Raw genomic sequence first — 20,177 nt, 5'->3', positions numbered from 1 at the left:
CCAAAATAAATAGACAAACAAAACGGACTAGACAGTGCACAGACAGACGAACAAAACACGGTGAGCAGATTTAACTATTCTTACTTTCACAAATACCTCCGTCTCCAATCCCGTTCTCCACTCACCGAACACCCAACCCCGAGTGAATGCTACGTGCATCTATATATACTGTTGTGCTGGGATTCTATTACTAATTAATTATTCACTTGAATCCCAGCACGTGAATTAATTCTGTGCAACCCCGTGCTCACATATTACATTTAACCAGCACGTGAAGTGATTTGTGCCCTCCTCGTGCCTAAATACAAATCTACACTTTTTAAATATACGTGAAACACAGACCCGTTTATATCCCGTGTACCAATGACTATACACCAACATTAACACACGCACGCAACATACAACACATAATATGCACACAGGGGCGGGGCACATTGCCACAGTGTCACGCTTATATATATATATATGCATAGTACAAGAAAGGACCATTTGGATTGCCACATGATTTGTGATGATTCAGTGTTCAAAAACATACTTTTTATATATATACACACACACACAAACCAGTCATACTCAATTAAATTGCAAGCGTAACACATACAAATAGTGTATTTATTTCTGAAAATTGCTTTTTAGTGTTCCATGTAATTGGTCATGTATCATACACTTTTTTTTTCTATAAACAAGTTTTTTGTTTTTTTTTATTAACCAACATCACTCATACAGAAATCTTTGCCACACAAGCAAAGGGATTGTATTAGTGTGTTTAAGCAACCTATGGAGAAAAAAGCAAGGGCAGCTTGAACATTGCATGGCCCCCTGACAGCTGTGGGCCCCTAGCCAACTGCCTACTTTGCCAAATGGTTACTGCGCCCAGAGCTGTTTCCTTTTTTTGAATTCTCTGTACTGTACACCGAGGCCTCTGCAGATTTCATAGCCACAAACCTCCCACATCCCCAGGGACTGGGGCACAGGGCAGAGAAACAGGCTCATTCACTTGGGATGGCTTTCAAATTCTTCCTTCAGGCTTTCAGCTCCTCAGGGCTGGCACACCTGATCAGCAAGCCAGCTCGCCAACAGAAGATTCATGTGTGAAAAGAGAGAGATCGAGGTGCTGATACAATAAGAACGAGTTTCATGTATTGATAAAAAATTAACAATAAAAAAAGCAAAGAAGCAAGTAGCTGCTTCCAGAGCTCTGCAATGCTGGTGGTTCTGCGCTGCTGCCCTGATCAACTCTGTTCTCTCCAGGCGGAGCAGAGGTGTAACTGGAGGGGTCAGTGTAGGGTCAGAGGCGCCGTTTACAACCTCTCATTAGCAGACTAGCATTCTTGCAAGTCCCATTGTCCGTGTCTCTGGAGCTACTCGTTTTACTAGTGAAGATGCCTGAGTCTGTGTCACGCCTCTCTGCAGTATCATCTTGAAAGCAGCCATCGTCACCAGGATACAATTGCAGCACTGCTGGGACCCTCATAAACGCTTACTGCAGTAAATGTAGAACCCCACCCATAATTTTCCCGTGGATATACTATGCATTTACCATAGTTTACTATGGTTTGCCACGTTTTAAAAAAAACTTTAGTTTCAGTTTTCTTTGTAAGTTTGTGACTTAAAGGATTGAAGCTTCTCCTCCAATTTTCTTTTTTTACCAGAAAGCACGCTCTACTGGGTGGGGAGGTGGACTTGGCACTCTTCCACACTGAGCATAGAATCAAACTTGTTAAAGGTTATTCAGCTTTTGAATTGTTAACTTCAACTTTAAATAACCAATTGCCCTGTGCTTATTGTAGTTATTGTCCACCTAAGTCAAACTCACTATTTTTGACTAAATTTGGTGATCTGTTATCTATACTGTCTGTCAATAACGATCGGATGCTTTGAGATACTTTATGTATGAAAGGTGCTATATAAATAACATCAGCTCTTTCTGAGTGATCACCTGCAGTGCAATCTCACAACAGAACAGAATAGTATTTCAATGGTCTTCAGTCTTTGTGTAGTTTAGAAGCCTGAAGTCCTTCAAGACCCCTGGCTGTGATAATACCCACATCACACACCAACTAACCAACAGCCATATCACACGAAAACTGTGCAGCATGGCAGGGACACATAGCTAAACAAACAGAAACAAACAAACAAACAAACAAACAAAGGACAAAAATAGTTCTTCTAGTTTGAGAGGTATTTTTTTATACAAAAGCCAGCTAAACCTGTCCTCACAGGTAACACAGCATGTTCAGGGCTGGCAGCTTGAATGTTGACCCAGAGGAATATTTTAAAGACGGTGAACTTTAGTTTCTTCTAGTTTAGATAACTTCAGTTCTGTTAACTCTAGTTCTGATGACTATACCATCTAAACTTTAGTGTCAGTTCTTGTCCAGAAACTATACTTTTGAGAACAAAACCTTATTATAATTAGGGCTTCTGATTTTCAGTTTTAACCAATAAAACATGATAAAACACCCACAATGCAAAAAAATGAAATGGGTGTATAGGCATTAAACACCAAAAAACACCAAAAAAACAGAGGAAATGGTTACTCAATTCACAATGACCACCCCTTTCCCATTAAAAAAATAACTACCTTTCCCAGTGCAGCTGGGCAATGTCTCTCCTTCCTGACTTGTATCTATCAATGATTCGTTCTGAATGCTTTAAACCCACCCCAAATACTGAGCACATTCCTGCATTTCTATTGGAGATTTAAAACGAAATTACGAATTAGCAATGGAGGCTTGTTCACAGGATTTAGAACTGTATTACAGTTAAGATACAGAGGATTTAAAACAGAATTGCAAATAGTGGCGAAATGTTAAAAAATGTCTACACACAAAAACCCCAGAAGAATGTGCCTGTGACCGTAAGGATTTCGTTGTGAAAGACAGCAAAGCAAAGACAGTACAACTTAAGTGTGCAAGTACTGTGGAGTTACTACTATACATATTTTGACAGAAAAAAACGCCCAAGCATTTTGGAAAATAAATAAAAAACAAAAATTTCATACAGTATATTAAAAGTGAAAGCCCAGAAAAAAACATAAAACTAAAAAACAAAAAAAAATAAGCACTGAAATATGAAATTAATAAAAACTGAAAAACAGAAGCCCAATTAATCCGGTTTCCTTAGCATCAGCAACAGCTCAGTGAAAGGTTTAGACTAACAGCTTCAGTTTCCTCTCTACTAAAAACGACGCGTGTGCTGATACTCGTCGTCGCACTTGCAATTGGCTTTAAGAGACATTTCTACTGCCCTATCGAGGCTGTAAACTGTCACCGCCCCGGATGAGAGGAAGCCTAGCTTCCAATCGGCTTTTAAAACACTCAGGGCCTGATTTTCCAAAGTTAGTAAAGCTGTTTACTCATAAGCAGGAATCCTAGGAATCCGTTTGCTGCAGAATAACACAGAAAAACACAGATTTTCTATTATAACACAGAAAAACACGGAATTTCTATCATAACACAGAAAAACACAGATTTTCTATTATAACACAGAAAAACACAGATTTTCTATCATAACACAGAAAAACACAGATTTTCTATTATAACACAGAAAAACACGGATTTTCTGTTATAACACTGAAAAACACAGATTTTCTATCATAACACCGAAAAACACGGAATTTCTATCATAACACAAAAAAACACAGATTTTCTATTATAACACAGAAAAACACGGATTTTCTGTTATAACACAGAAAAACACAGATTTTCTATTATAACACAGAAAAACACGGAATTTCTATCATAACACAGAAAAACACGGATTTTCTATTATAACACAGAAAAACACGGATTTTCTATTATAACACAGAAAAACACGTAATTTCTATCATAACACAGAAAAACACAGATTTTCTATTATAACACTGAAAAACATGGATTTTCTGTTGTAACACTGAAAAACACAGATTTTCTATTATAACACAGAAAAACACAGATTTTCTGTTATAACACAGAAAAACACAGATTTTCTGTTATAACACAGAAAAACACAGATTTTCTATTATAACACAGAAAAACACAGATTTTCTATTATAACACAGAAAAACACGGAATTTCTATCATGACACAGAAAAACACAGATTTTCTGTTATAACACTGAAAAACACAGATTTTCTGTTATAACACTGAAAAACACAGATTTTCTATTATAACACAGAAAAACACGGAATTTCTATCATAACACAGAAAAACACAGATTTTCTGTTATAACACAGAAAAACACAGATTTTCTATCATAACACAGAAAAACACAGATTTTCTATTATAACACAGAAAAACACGGATTTTCTGTTATAACACAGAAAAACACAGATTTTCTATTATAACACAGATAAACACAGATTTTCTGTTGTAACACTGAAAAACACAGATTTTCTATTATAACACAGAAAAACACAGATTTTCTATTATAACACAGAAAAACACAGATTTTCTGTTATAACACTGAAAAACATGGATTTTCTATTATAACACAGAAAACATGGATTTTCTATTATAACACAGAAAAACACAGATTTTCTGTTATAACACAGAAAAACACAGATTTTCTATCATAACACAGAAAAACACAGATTTTCTATTATAACACAGAAAAACACAGATTTTCTATTATAACACAGAAAAACACAGATTTTCTGTTGTAACACTGAAAAACACAGATTTTCTATTATAACACAGAAAAACACAGATTTTCTGTTATAACACAGAAAAACACAGATTTTCTATTATAACACAGAAAAACATGGATTTTCTGTTATAACACAGAAAAACACAGATTTTCTATTATAACACAGAAAAACACAGATTTTCTATTATAACACAGAAAAACACGGAATTTCTATCATGACACAGAAAAACACAGATTTTCTGTTATAACACTGAAAAACACAGATTTTCTATTATAACACAGAAAAACACAGAATTTCTATCATAACACAGAAAAACACAGATTTTCTGTTATAACACAGAAAAACACAGATTTTCTATCATAACACAGAAAAACACAGATTTTCTATTATAACACAGAAAAACACGGATTTTCTGTTATAACACAGAAAAACACAGATTTTCTATTATAACACAGATAAACACAGATTTTCTGTTGTAACACTGAAAAACACAGATTTTCTATTATAACACAGAAAAACACAGATTTTCTATTATAACACAGAAAAACACAGATTTTCTGTTGTAACACTGAAAAACACAGATTTTCTATTATAACACAGAAAAACACAGATTTTCTGTTATAACACAGAAAAACACAGATTTTCTATTATAACACAGAAAAACACAGATTTTCTATTATAACACAGAAAAACACAGATTTTCTATTATAACACAGAAAAACACGTATTTTCTGTTATAACACTGAAAAACATGGATTTTCTATTATAACACAGAAAAGCACAGATTTTCTGTTATAACACAGAAAATCACAGATTTTCTATTATAACACAGAAAAACTCAGATTTTCTATTATAACACAGAAAAACACAGATTTTCTATCATAACACAGAAAAACACAGATTTTCTATCATAACACAGAAAAACACAGATTTTCTATTATAACACAGAAAAACAGAGATTTTCTGTTATAATAGAAAATCTGTGTTTTTCAGTGTTATAACAGAAAATCAGTGTTTTTCTGTGTTATAATAGAAAATCTGTGTTTTTCAGTGTTATAACACAGAAAAACACAGATTTTCTATTATAACACAGAAAAACACAGATTTTCTATCATAACACAGAAAAACACAGATTTTCTATTATAACACAGAAAAACACAGATTTTCTGTTATAACACAGAAAAACACGGATTTTCTGTTATAACACAGAAAAACACAGATTTTCTATTATAATACAGAAAAACATGGATTTTCTATTATGACACAGAAAAACACAGATTTTCTATCATAACACTGAAAAACACAGATTTTCTATTATAACACAGAAAAACAGATTTTCTATCATAACATAGAAAAACACAGATTTTCTATTATAACACAGAAAATCAGGACGACTTACAGAGGTAATAAGTTATTATAATATAGCTAAGAGAGTTCTATACAGCTAAGAAAAACAGCAATACAGCTTTTTTGTTTGGGGATTTTTTTAGGTTCTGTTTGCACTTTTTTGTCAAATGAAACGGTTTTTGCAATTATTGTGCACAGTGTGTTTGTTTCTGTAGGTTGTATGCATATGTGCTTTGTATTTGTAGTGTATACTTGCAACTACTGTTATAAACTGCAAAAAAATGTTCACCTTGCTTCACTCGGCACCATACATTTTCAGTCTTGGCTACTTTGCTCTGCTCAAACCCTGGGGAGATATTTAATGTGTTCAGAGTTTTAATTGATTTAAATCATGTTTGTTATGTAAACTATTTCCTGTGACGTCAGACCTTTGGTACTTGCCTGTCCACCCGAAGTTCCATTCCTAGCTACGCCCCTGATACATACCTGCATGTTTTCAGTTGCATTGGACAGCTTTGGAAAGAGTCTACTCTATTGGGGTCATCTCCACCCAGGATAAGAATGTATTTGACAAACTGTATACAGGCAGTCAATAGGACTGTCAATGCTATATAAGCTGACTTTAACCACTGTGCAGAAAGAAGAAATCCACCTGCCCCTGCATCGGTAAGTATGATCTGTTCAGCTATACTAGAGAGTGTAGAACAGTGCGACAGTTTTAGGACTCTACTGCAAAGTGCAATTTGATATTTTCTGTTGTTGCTGTTCATGTTACAAAACTGTGATTATTATTATTAATACAAACAATATGTATTATACATTATATGGACACAGTGGAATCCACTTAATTGCATATCGGATAACTGCATACTCCATTTAAATGCATAGCAATTTATGGGTAGCCAACCAGAAATATGCTATTTGTTTACTCTGCTCAAATGCATATTTGATAATTGCATAATTTGCTTAATTGCGTGAAAGATCGTGCTTGTGTAATTAGGTCTGATAATTGCATTGGTTGAGGAGTTAACCAAGTGACCACAAACAACTTGACTTGCAGTTATGGAGGAGGTATACCACACTTGCTTGAGCTCAACGAGCTTAGGTTTTTAAAAAGTTAGAAAATAAGAAGTCAATCGCTGCCGAGTCTGATCAAAATGCAACTTCCCAAATTCAATTATTAATTGCATCCTCTGTAAGCATAAAGATCTGGAAAGACTGAGAACGTGAGAATTTTGATCGCCTCATTACCAGAGGAGAGAGTCCAAGGAAAAGCAACCAGACTAATCCAGGGCTTAAATGAATGAGCTGTGAGGACAGCTTGAGGGGACTCGATTGAAGACTTTAAAATCTTAAAAGGAGTTGACAAAGTGTAGCCAGTACCTTCAGCACAGCACAGAAACCAGGACCAGAGGACACAGGTGGAGGTGGAGACAGATTTAAGACAAGCTAAGAGACACTTCTTCACATAGAGTGGTGAGGGTATAGAGTGGGCTACCTAGGGTTACCAAGATATGTTGTTGATAGTCATGGACAAGGTAGTTAAAAAGTCCAAACCAGGGGATTATTATCAGATTTAGAAACAAGGAACGCATGCTCCCTTCAGTCTCTGTCCTGTCTAGTTCTAACTAAACCATACTGGATAATAAAGGGACATGGAAAGCGTCTGATAAGACCTGTACTGTATGCCATGATCAGATTGATGGGTGTATGAACCAGCCAATAGACTGTGCAGACTCTAGGGAAAGACAGGGTGAAGCCCAGGAGAACTCAGAATACCTGTGATGCCGGGAATTAGATCCAGGGCGTCTACTAAGAAATAAATAACCCTGCTTGATTCTGAAGTAGCTGGCATCCTACTTGATGCAGAAGAAATAAAAGCATAATGTGTTCTCTGCTTCTCTGTGTCTGCAGCTTCAAGGCAGGATGTGCCGGAATGCTTCTGTCTGTGTAAAAAGGCTAAAGATAAATTGTGGTTAAAAAGTAGCCTTATAGTTTTAAATAAACTCCCTGACCTAGATTGCTTTTTTAAGAATGCTGTGCTAATAGACTAACAGGTGCATGACTTAGAATATTCTAGACTGTGAATATTACCAAGAAGTAGCCTCATATGTCTAAAATAGATTCGCATACCAGTAGAACCAATGTGCTGCTAGAACCCAATCAGCAGAGAGAGATATCGGGCAAACGATAGGCCCCTTGAAAAAGGACAGGAACTGTGCGTGGTGACTGAAAAGTTAATAAATACTTGATGTAAGATCAAAGATGGGTGTGCATTCACCCTGGCAGCTTATCCCAAGCTGTCATACTGAGCTTCAAAAAAGCTTGTTGATTGTCACCCGGCACTCAGCCGAATACCTAAAGAAAAACACAGTTCCTTTACCTGTGACGACATCATGTTCCTGTACTAGGGTAAGCTTATGAGTATTAGTACAAGTGTGACAGGATGGCCGGGTGGACAGAGACTCAGAGACAGTACAGTTGCAGTTTAAGCACTGCTGCGCATTTTTAATAAACACAAAATAATAAAAAGGTTTAATAAAACAAGTCATGAACACATGAAACAGAAACAAAATAACCAGCTCAAGGCCAAAACAAAAGGTTTCAACAATATACAAAAACAATAGGCTGGCCATTCTCCTTCACTATCTTAAGAAAACAAATAATAAAAGTCAACAAACAGACCTTCCATGTGGTCTCCCCTCTCTCAGGCAGTTTCCTCTCATGGAGCTGTGTAGCTCCCTTATATACCATGTGGCCAGGGTTGATTGACAGTGAATCATTTAACCAATGCCTGGCCACATTTTCACATGTATCTGGCAGGGACAGGAATTAACCCTATCCCTGCCAACCACCACCACAAACACACCCAAAACAACCAGGGCTGGAATCTTAACTTCCAGCCCTGCCATATCTAACAAACACTTTTTCATATAATATTTACACATATACATTTATTTACCTGTGCGGGGCTTCTGCCCTGCCACAACAAGGATGATCATATTTAGTGTGTAAGTCATTGTAATAATCCATGCATACAAATGTGCTAAGAGTATATATTGTATTGACCTGAACACCAGAAAATAAGGATAAACCCAACTGGTTCTTTTAATGCAAAATATATAAGAGTATTGTGTGGTTTGTTTGATTAAATATAAAAACTGACTGGTTCACTTTAACCGCAAATATTTGTGTTCATTTTCCTTATTTCCTCATATACCTGACATGGATGAAAGTAAAACTAAAACTAAGAGACGTGCACGAATACAGGGAATAATATAAACTGATATTAATCAACCCGAGTGCTGCCCTATTAAGCACCGAACGTGACATGATGATGAATCATTGGGATTCTTTAAGACCCGACTTGAAAAAGTTTTCAACCAGACTCTAGGAACCGGACGAGCGCTGATGTGCTGAATCATGACCTCCTCTCGTTCGTTCGGTTTCTCATATGGTGCAAGGCCTTGATAAGCCGGGTCCACTGTGTAACAACGTGGTAAAGAGTAACGTTGCTGTGCTTGTTTCTCCAGAGAGTGAAGTCCTGAGACCATGAAGATGAGAGTTGCTGTGTTGCTGGCTGTGATCGTTATGTTCTGTGCTGCTGATGCTCATAAATGCCCTCTGGATGGACTGATGAGCAGCCTGACCAAATCTGTGGGTAAGAAACCAGCTTCCATCTGCACCTATCCAAACACTCAAGTGAGAACTGGATGAAGTTAATCCAAGACACTACTTTAAATTGAGCACAGAGAGCAGAACAAGAGGGCATGAATGGAAGCTGAGTAAAAAGAAGTTTAGAAGGGAAGGTAGGAAGCACTTTTTTACACAGAGATTATAAATGCATGAACTAGCCTACCAGGTGAAGAAGTAGGATCTGAAACACTGGGAACGTTTTAAAATGGACTAGATTCTGTGCTTTTAAATGAGATCCCCCTGGTAGAGGGTGCTAGGAAGGGATGAGCCTTGATGGGCAGAACAGCCTCTTCCTAAACTCTTGTGCTTTGTGTTGTTTTCAGCCTCTGCAGTGCTGCAGAAAGTGACTCTGTCCTGCATTTCTGTCTCAGCTAGAGGGAGCCTGGCGGATTGTCCTGCAGGTCAGTGTGCCATCTTCAGTTCTTCAGCTTTTATGTTCCTTTATTATTTGTCTGTTTTTTTGGGGGTGTGTGGTTGTGAATTCAGTTTGTGTGAGAGGACAGCGGCACAGCTTCCATGCCCCTGCTTGCCTGCCTGCAATTCAGTCGGCTTTCAAACAGAGACTGGCAATTGTACTGAACTGTGGGGTTTGTCTTGTGTGGATTTAAAGAAAGCTAATGCCCACCTGGGGTTTAACCACCAAACTTATTCCACTGCAGCCAGATTCAAAGCAGGCCTCTTAACATGACAGGCTAGAGAATCCAATATTCCCCATATAACAGATTACAGTGCCACAGTCATTTTGCATAGTGTTTTTGCAGTACGATTTTACAATGGTTGCACTATACAGTTACAATAGTTTACCAAGGTTTAGTATGTTTTGGCATGTTTGCCATGCAGTATCTATCTTGCATCTCAGCCCACTGGATTGAATGAATGCAAGGGCTGGACGCAAACTGCAGAGCATCCGGTTCAAAGACAGTGAGTTACCGTTCAAATAAAGAACAAGCTCTGCACTCCCGAGGCAAGTGTCTTTATCTGTCTTCTCTTTTAACCAAATAATACAAACGTAGCGTTATTGTTTGTACTTAAACTTTATGTATATGTTTTCATGTAGCTCACATGTTTAGACTGATAACCCCATTTCTCTGTCTCCTCTTTCTGTTTTCATATCCGTTCCTCAAATACACCCATTTCCTGTGCATTTCATTCTACTTCTTAAAGGGCTATGTAAATGATTGAACATTACAGACGATATTATTAACTGATCAGTTGCTCGGAGGGCATCGTTACAATCTGAGGTGGCAGAATTGTAAATGGTTCTTGCTCTCTTTCCTTTGCAGGTTACAAGCCGACGGGCTGCTCCTGCGGTAATGCCTGCGGCTCCTGGGATATCCGCAATAACCAGACCTGCCACTGCCAGTGTGCAAACCAGGACTGGACCGCTGCACGCTGCTGCAAGATAGCCCTGAAATAGAAGCTAGAAAATGACAGAATCCACGTCTGGATCTTGAAGCATTCTAAAATACAAATGTGGTTTAAAGATTGGTGTGAGGGCTTTCAGTTTTCAAGTTCCTTCACTTTGGAACTCACTTCCAGCTTTTACCCAGAATGCTGAGTCTGTCAATATTTTTTAATCTAGGCTCAAAACGTATCTCTTTGATTTGGCCTTTAGCTAGTGAGCAGTTTGGAGCTCTTTTTGTAAAGCGCCATGGGATACTTGCATTTAAAGGGCGCTGTATAAATGATACTGGTATGGTAATTGCTATGGTATAAAAAGGGTCTAAAAAATAAATAATTTTCTTGCACATGTATCAATCATGTTATTTAGTTTCCAGTTCTTATATTGCTTCTCTTTTTTTTACATCCTTGTGGCAAAGTGGCTGCTGATTGGAAACAGGTGCAGAGGTGATGCAGTGCAGAAATAATTACACACCAGGAAACTGTAATCCGTTTGGAAAAGGAGGTCTTTTATTTATAACTCCCGGTCTGGCGACCAAACAATAAACCTCCAGCAATACACACCAATGTGTAAAGCACGGAAGAAACAATAATAAATGGATTGCAGTCCAAATAATAAAGACACGTTATCCGCCCCACAATAACACAAAACACGGTCACCAGTCTGGGTGCGTGCAGTAGTGCTCGTGGTGGGTGATAACAATTATACAGTGACTGTGGTATTGTTGTTTCGGATAGTGCTGGCCCAAGGCGACATAGATGTGTTAGCCATATAGTAATTTATAAAAACAAAAGACAATTACTAACAGTGACAAAACAAACAAATAATTTTTCTTATTTTTAGGGGTTTCTCCCGGTCTTTCCAGTTCCTTGTCTCTCAAACCAAGCGAAGGAGTAGATTGCGATTTTCCGTCCCCTTTTATGCTATCACGCATGACCCCTTGGTAAAAGATTGCAGCTGTCTCTTCTATCTGCAGCTGCTACGTCGTTTCCCTTCCAGGTCAATACGTTCCTGCAACAGAGTCTCGCCTTCTTCCAGACTACCGACTTCCCGGTCCAGGGAAAGAACTGTCAGGCCAGCCCGTCCAAAGAACTCTACGTTCGCTGCTTAGCGCCCTCACAGGTGGGAGGGAGATTTACAGCCAAAACTCATTGTATTTCTGTCACAATCCTTGAATTTTAAAAATATATATTTTCACTTCAAACTTACATAAGCTTTTCCACCTGAGCAAGGTTCACAGCAATGTATTCTCTGCGAGGTTAGGGTTAAGGGTTTAGGGGTTAGGGGTTAGAGTTAAAAAATAAAATCCTAGATTTCTTTTTGCTGCTCTAGATAAATTAATGAATCCTTCCCCTAAAAGTCCTACATTTGAAATTGGCTCCTCTAACAGACACCTTCTATGAAGAATTTTACCAACTACACCTATTATGGTAACTATGGGAGCTTTTTCTTTGATTACTTTACAGGAACTGACAGCTAGTTCAACACATGAGAGCTACGACATGCTCTCTTGATCCTATTCCTACAAAACTATTAAAAGATGTTCTTGGTGTTATTAATACCCACATTTTAAACATGATAAATGGTTCACTTTCCTCTATAGTTCCCTCAGCACTTCAGATAGCTGTGGTAAAGAATGCTAAGAACACAATTTGGACCTGTGACATGGTGAGGGTAATCACTGACACAGGAGACAGAAATTGTGTTTGAAAAACACCGTGCATGTGCTCAGTTTTATTTGTATTCTGTTATTTTTTTAATTTTTTTAACTGATTTCTTTTAGCCCGCAGAGGGCGCTGTTGTCCATGTCCTGGCTACCAACTATGGTACCCAGGACCTCCGGAGTACCACGGCAGGGTACTCAATGAGTTGCGGGTACGCTCGCAGGTGCTCAAAGAATAATGAAAACGAAAAGGCAAAATAGAAAAAGTGAAAATAAAACACAGTAATGAAAACTACAAAATAAAGGTGCTGCTCTCTGCAGCGGTTTTTTCCCCAGTCGTCGCTACCCCTATGACCCGGATCTCCGTCCTACACTCTGCTGTTCTGACTCTTAATGGTATATTCGAAAAGTTTCAGTCTGGTTTTCATGCTGCACATAGCACCGAGACGGCCCTTGTCAGAGTTGTGAATGATCTGCTGACTCATGCTTTCCATCAGTATTAATTCTAAGTGCTGCCTTTGATACTGTAGACCATTCCATCTCACTGAATCATCTTGAAACCACAGTGGGACTGTCTGGCCTTGTCCTATCCTGGTTCAAATCTTATCTTTCTGATAGGTTTCAGTTTGTCTCTATTGGGCAGGTAAAATCAGCATTATCGGAAGTTGTCTGTGGTGTTCCACAGGGCTCCATTCCAGGTCCCTTGCTGTTTTCATTATATAGGCTACCGTTAGGTGACATTATCGTAGTATCCCGCTTACCACTTACTGCCGCTAGAATTCTGACTAAAACCAGGAAAAGTGAACATATTACCCCTGTTTTGGCCTCTTTATATTGGCTCACTGTGCACTATAGAATTGATTTTAAGATTTTGATGTTAACTTACAAGGCCCTGAATGGATTAGCACCTAGTTATTTGCAGGAGTTACTGACCCCGTATCTTCCAAACCGCACTCTGAGATCACAGGATGCGGGGCTGCTGGTCATTCCTAGGGTCAACAAAAGCAACATGGGAGGTAGGGCTTTTTCTTGTAGAGCTCCTAAATAATGGAATGCTCTGCCATCATTTGTCACGGAAGCTGGGACTGTTACGATTTTCAAGCTAAGACTAAAAACACACTTTTATAAAATGGCTTTCTTATCTTAGTGGGTTTTAATGTAACTTTAAAATTGTTGCTTTTGTATTATGTATATGCTGTTACGGGTTGCATTGTGATGGGCTGGTGGAGTTCCTTGCTCTTCCCTGGTGGCAGTTGCATTGTGACGGGCTGGTTGAGTTCCTTGCTCTTCCCTGTTGACAGTTGCGTTGTGACGGGCTGGTTGAGTTTTTTTTAATTTTATTTATTTCTTAGCAGACGCCCTTATCCAGGGCGACTTACAATTGTTACAAGATATCACATTATACATTATTTCACATTATACAGATATCACATTATTTTTACATACAATTACCCATTTAAACAGTTGGGTTTTTACTGGAGCAATCTAGGTAAAGTACCTTGCTCAAGGGTACAACAGCAGTGTCCCTCACTGGGGATTGAACCCACGACCCTCTGGTTAGGAGTCCAGAGCCCTAACCACTACTCCACACTGCTGCCCCTGCTCTTCCCTGCTGGCAGTTGCATTGTGACGGGCTGGTTGAGTTCCTTGCTTTTCCCTACTGACAGTTGCGTTGTGATGGGCTGGTTGAGTTCCTTGCTCTGCCCTGCTGGCAGTTGCGTTGTGACGGGCTGGTTGAGTTCCCTGCTCTTCCCTGCTGGCAGTTGCATTGTGACGGGCTGGTTGAGTTCCCTGCTCTTCCCTGCTGGCAGTTGCACTGTGACGGGCTGGTTGAGTTTCTTGCTTTTCCCTGCTGGCAGTTGCGTTGTGACGGGCTGGTTGAGTTCCTTGCTTTTCCCTGCTGACAGTTGCATTGTGACGGGCTGGTTGAGTTCCTTGCTCTTCCCTGCTGGCAGTTGTGTAATAGGTAAAACCCCGTAGTATGAAATGACTCCACTCGGCAGCAGTTTAAGAAGCTTTATTACAATGCGCAAGGGAAGAGCAGCAGCTGTCACATGAACACACTCTCTTTTGGTTATTGACAAAGTAGCACAATATTTATACAGGATTAGCGTAGCAACAATAAGCAAATTAACACGTCAGCATGATTATGGAACTTTCTAGAACTTTCCCAAAGATGAAGATTCCCTTACAAGGAGTTATTTTTTAGTTAGGCAGTTTCGCCTCAAAGTAGACATAACAGCGCCCTAACTACATCCCTTTTATCTCTTGAGAAACACATTTCAAGCAGTTCTCACTAGAACGTACTGTGCTCAGAACACCACACGATAACATACTGTGCTCAGAACACCACACAATTGTCATTAACCCTTTAGATATCACATCACATATTTGCTGCCTCTTCAGTCCCTCCTTTGGACCTTCGAACAATCCCGGGCCGAGATGGTCCAAGTGCCAAGACAGAGGTTACTAACACATGTCTTTACAAAGTCACATCGTCCTGGGGAAGTGATTCGTAGCGGGTTGTCAGTCCCATTAACCGGACAAGAGAACAAATGGATTCAGTTACCAGTCCCTGGAGGAGGCGTCTTTGCTGCTTCTTCACACATTTCAAATAACACAATAGCAGTACAGAAATCAATAATGCAAGCACAGATAATACTGATATGGCATGTCCTGCCATATTCCACCAATCAGCCCAGTCCACACCAGCTGATTCCCCTGTTAAACCACACAGAATACCCCACCCGCAAGAGCGGGCGTTAGCTAGTATGAGTTGACCGGTGTTGCCAGCCAACGACCCCTGTATCCTGGCCACAACCAATCGGGAGCTAATATCTGCCAACTGGGCCTCAATGTGCCCCAATGCCAATAGCATGCCTGTATGGTTGATTGTCTTCATCCAGTCCTCTACCTCCTGTACAGTTGCAGAGATATTTATTGGAGGGGTCGGGTGCAGGCTCAGGTGGCCCACAGTCACCACCCCACGTGGGTCAAAACACACAGTAGAGGGCATCGGGCATCGGGCATACCTGGTCGCCATGCCCACTGTCATACTTGCCATTGAGGTTGTGATACACCATGTTCCATTCTGCATCTGGGCACCGTGCTCATGGCCCAGCTTCGGGTGTACAGTGGCATCCATCACCTGTGTTGACAGGTTTGTGCTACCGGCATGGTCACATAACATGGCATCCCCGAATTCAATACATTCAGCTGACCTCAGATACAGCGTGGCATTAGCGGCAGTCTGGCCCACCCAGGTAATTTGCGGAACAATAACCCGCGTTCCAATTACTACCCCGATACTACTTACTCTCATTCCGGTGCTGTGGTGGTTCTGACTGGCGGTGTATGGAACAATTAAAACAAAGCATATATAATTATTACAACGTTCTGTCCGAATAACCATATTATCTTGGAATTGGCGACGTACAGGGTATCCCGTTCGTGCCAATTTCTGTATAGCCTCCCGTTTCCATGCTCCCCCTAACATTCCGTTGTGCAAATCTCTAATGGCTATTATAATATCTCTGGTTAGTGCTGCTTGCATTCTATAACATCGCGCCTCCCTACATTAACAGTAATATCAACAGTTTCCCGTGTCATCTGTTCCGCCATGGCCAACTTTTGAATGGCATCTCCTGTCTTCAAAAACTGCCCATGGTTCTCCCGTTGCTGTTCAATGCTATTTACAGAGTTCAAACCTGAATTCACAGCTCCGAACCACCCCACTATGTCATCAAAGAACTCCCTCTTCTGTCTACTACCGGCATTGTGCTGATAATATTTTATCTCCTTTGTTATGGTTTTATTCAAGATTTCAACTAATGGGTTAAATTCCCCACATCTATCAGCATATTGTTTTACTACACCCTTTTGCTTATAATATTTACACATTTTCACCCACTGGTGTTCCCCAAATTACAGCCCCAGCGCCCCACAGTTAAGTTATACACAGATTGTACTAACTGGTCCATTAGTTTGTCCCAGTTCTCTTGATACTAATTGGTACACGTGACCCCATCACTGCCATCGTGATACATTTTTGTTTTGTCAGCCGATCCACCCCTTCCTCAGTATTAACCGCTTGGGCTTCTTTCACATCAATGTCTGGTATTACATCATTAGCAGCCACTTTACTAGTGTCACTGACAGGGACTAACGCAGCTTCTTTAGCCAACCTGTCTGCTTCCTCATTATCCATAGATTGCAAATCCGTCCCCCCTGCGTGTGCCTTTACTTTCACCACCACTAGGGGGCATCCACAATCCACTACCAACTCCCAAATGGTCTTAATCTGCTGTACATGCTTTACATTCTCTCCAGTAGATGTCAGAAATCCTCTACGGGCCCATGACCCCATGTAGTCATGCACTATCCCGAAAGCATACCGGCTATCTGTATACACAGTCAATGGCTGCTCTGGTTCCCACATTAAGGCCTCTTTTAAGGCCACTAATTCAGCTACCTGAGCCGAGTCTCCCTCTGGCAAGCTTCCCTGCCTTGATAGTTGTTGCTGCATGTTATATACAGCCCATCCTGTATTGGCCCGTCCCTCAACATAGAACCTTGACCTAAAAATAAATAAGAACATGAGAAGAACATAAGAAAGTTTACAAACGAGACGAGGCCATTCAGCCCATCTTGCTCGTTTGGTTGTTAGTAGCTTATTGATCCCAGAATCTCATCAAGCAGCTTCTTGAGGATCCCAGGGTGTCAGCTTCAACAACATTACTGGGGAGTTGGTTCCAGACCCTCACAATTCTTTGTGTAAAAAAGTGCCTCCTATTTTCTGTTCTGAATGCCCCTTTATCTACTCTCCATTTGTGACCCCTGGTCCTTGTTTCTTTTTTCAGGTCAAAAAAGTCCAAGAAGGTCGATATTGTCTATACCTTTTAGGATTTTGAATGTTTGAATCAGATCGCCGCCTAGTCTTCTTTGTTCAAGACTGAATAGATTCAATTCTTTTAGCCTGTCTGCATACGACATGCCTTTTAAACCCGGGATAATTCTGGTTGCTCTTCTTTGCACTCTTTCTAGAGCAGCAATATCCTTTTTGTAACGAGGTGACCAGAACTGAACACAATATTCTAGGTGAGGACTTACTAATGCATTGTAAAGTTTTAACATTACTTCCCTTGATTTAAATTCAACACTTCTCACAATATATCCAAGCATCTTGTTGGCCTTTTTTATAGCTTCCCCACATTGTATAGATGAAGACATTTCTGAGTCAATAAACTCCTAGGTCTTTTTCATAGTTCCCTTCAATTTCAGTATCTCCCATATGATATTTATAATGCACATTTTTATTGCCTGCATGCAATACTTTACACTTTTCTCTATTAAATGTCATTTGCCATTGTGGCAATGTGCTCCGCCCCTGTGTGCATTTCTGGGTTGTATGTTGCGTGTGTAAATGTTGGTGTTTAGTCATTGGTACACGGGTCTGTGTTTCACGTGTATTTAAAAATGTAGATTTGTATTTGGGCACGAGGATGGCACAAATCACTTCACGTGCTGGTTAAAATGTAATGTGTGGTCACGGGAGTACACTATATTAATTCACGTGCAGTTGTACCGAGACTCCAATTGATTGATTAGCAATCGAGTCTCAGTACAGCTGCATAAAAGCAGCACGTTTTCACTCACTCTGGGTTGTGTGTTCGGTGAGTGGAGAACGGGATTGGAGACGGAGGTAATTGTGATAATTGTAAGAAAAATAGAAGCTCACCGTGTTTGTCTGTGTAGTCCGTTTTGTTTGTCTGTTTATTTTGGCTACCAGTGCCGTGCCCTGTGTTTTTGTATGTTACAACCTTTTTATTTTGCTGTTCTGTTTATTTATTAAATGTTGAGCGAGACCATTCGCTCAGCTCCACCAAACTCCACCTCTCTCTTGTTGTTTTATTTCCTGGCTCTGGTCTGACGCCACCCACTCCGGCCGTCTTTGTGACAGCCATGTGTCTGCCCAGTTCTGAATGCTGTCTAGATCATTTTGAATGACCTTTGCTGCTGCAACAGTGTTTGCCACTCCTCCTATTTTTGTGTCGTCTGCAAATTTAACAAGTTTGCTTACTATACCAGAATCTAAATCATTAATGTAGATTAGGAAGAGCAGAGGACCTAATACTGATCCCTGTGGTACACCACTGGTTACCTCGCTCCATTTTGAGGTTTCTCCTCTAATCAGTAATTTCTGTTTTCTACATGTTAACCACTCCCTAATCCATGTGCATGCATTTCCTTGAATCCCTACTGCGTTCAATTTGAGAATTAATCTTTTATATGGGACTTTGTCAAAAGCTTTCTGGAAATCGAAATAAACCATGTTGTATGCTTTGCAATTATCCATTGTCAATGTTGCATCCTCAAAAAAATCAAGCAGGTTAGTTAGACATGATCTCCCTTTCCTAAAACCATGCTGACTGTCTCCCAGGATACTGTTACCATATAGGTAATTTTCCATTTTAGATCTTATTATAGTTTCCATAAGTTTACATATATTAGAAGTCAGGCTTATTGGTCTGTAGTTACCTGGTTCGGTTTTGTCTCCCTTTTTGTGGATCGGTATTACATTTGCTATTTTCCAGTCTGTCGGTATAACCCCTGTGTCAAGAGACTGTTGCATGATTTTGGTTAGCGGTTTGTAAATAACTTTCATTTCTTTGAGTACTATTGGGAGGATCTCATCCGGCCCAGGGGATTTGTTTATTTTAAGAGCTCCTAGTCCCTTTAACACTTCTGCCTCTGTTATGCTAAAGTTATTTAAAATTGGATAGGAACAGGTTTACATGTGGGGCATGTTGTCCGTGTCCTCCTTTGTAAAAACCTGTGAAAAGTAATCATTTAATATATTTGCTATTTTTTTTTCTTCATCTATGATTTTGCCATTTGTGTCTCTTAGACATTTAACCTCCTCTTTGAATGTTCTCTTGCTGTTATACTATTGGAAAAACATTTTGGAATTGGTTTTAGCCCCCTTAGCAATATTGATTTCTATCTCTCTCTTGGCCTTTCTAACTTCCTTTTTGACTTGTGTTTGCAGTTCCAAGGACTCTTTCTGTGTACTTTGTTTTTGGTCTCTTTTAAATGAGCTCCCCCCCTCAAGGGACTCCTCCTTTATTATTCCAGGTATTTCCTCTTCCTTACACTCACACACATGTGGTTCTCCAGTATGAGTTCCTGCCATGTAATCGGCAGGGTTAATGACCGAGTCCCTAACCACGGTTATGTTGTCTTGGGCTGTTAGCCGAATTTTCCATTTTGCCAAGCGATGGCTTGACATACCCTTTACTCTTTCCGCTAGCTAGTAGCCCTACTAGTGAGTCAGACTCGACGGGAGAGGGGGACGGGGTCGGGGAGGACTAGTGATGGGCAGTTTGATTCTTTTTAGTGACTCGATTCATTTGATTCAGTTCAGTTTGGTGAATCGATTC

General features: G+C 39.7%; 1 protein-coding gene across 1 annotated transcript; it reads left to right on the top strand.

Annotated features, from left to right (window-relative positions):
- Positions 1-6,508: 6,508 nt before the first annotated feature.
- Positions 6,509-11,427, top strand: LOC131706702 (resistin-like). The gene is made up of 4 exons (XM_059008311.1): positions 6,509-6,643; positions 9,511-9,638; positions 9,997-10,074; positions 10,957-11,427. The coding sequence occupies exons 2-4, from the start codon at positions 9,530-9,532 to the stop codon at positions 11,088-11,090; spliced, it is 321 nt and encodes a 106-aa protein (XP_058864294.1). The 5' UTR covers positions 6,509-6,643; positions 9,511-9,529; the 3' UTR covers positions 11,091-11,427.
- Positions 11,428-20,177: the final 8,750 nt, after the last annotated feature.

This window comes from Acipenser ruthenus, chromosome 36, assembly GCF_902713425.1.
Source record: "Acipenser ruthenus chromosome 36, fAciRut3.2 maternal haplotype, whole genome shotgun sequence".
Classification (NCBI taxonomy): Eukaryota; Metazoa; Chordata; class Actinopteri; order Acipenseriformes; family Acipenseridae; genus Acipenser; species Acipenser ruthenus.
The sequence above is the reverse complement of the archived record's forward strand: the minus strand, read 5'-3'. Positions and strand labels throughout refer to the sequence as shown.

Excerpts from the sequence above, each read along its gene's own strand:
- LOC131706702 (XM_059008311.1), top strand. The coding sequence starts at position 9,530 with ATGAAGATGAGAGTTGCTGTGTTGCTGGCTGTGATCGTTATGTTCTGT. Across the intron at positions 9,639-9,996 it reads CAGCCTGACCAAATCTGTGG|CCTCTGCAGTGCTGCAGAAA; the intron begins GTAAGAAACCAG and ends TGTTGTTTTCAG. Across the intron at positions 10,075-10,956 it reads CCTGGCGGATTGTCCTGCAG|GTTACAAGCCGACGGGCTGC; the intron begins GTCAGTGTGCCA and ends TTTCCTTTGCAG.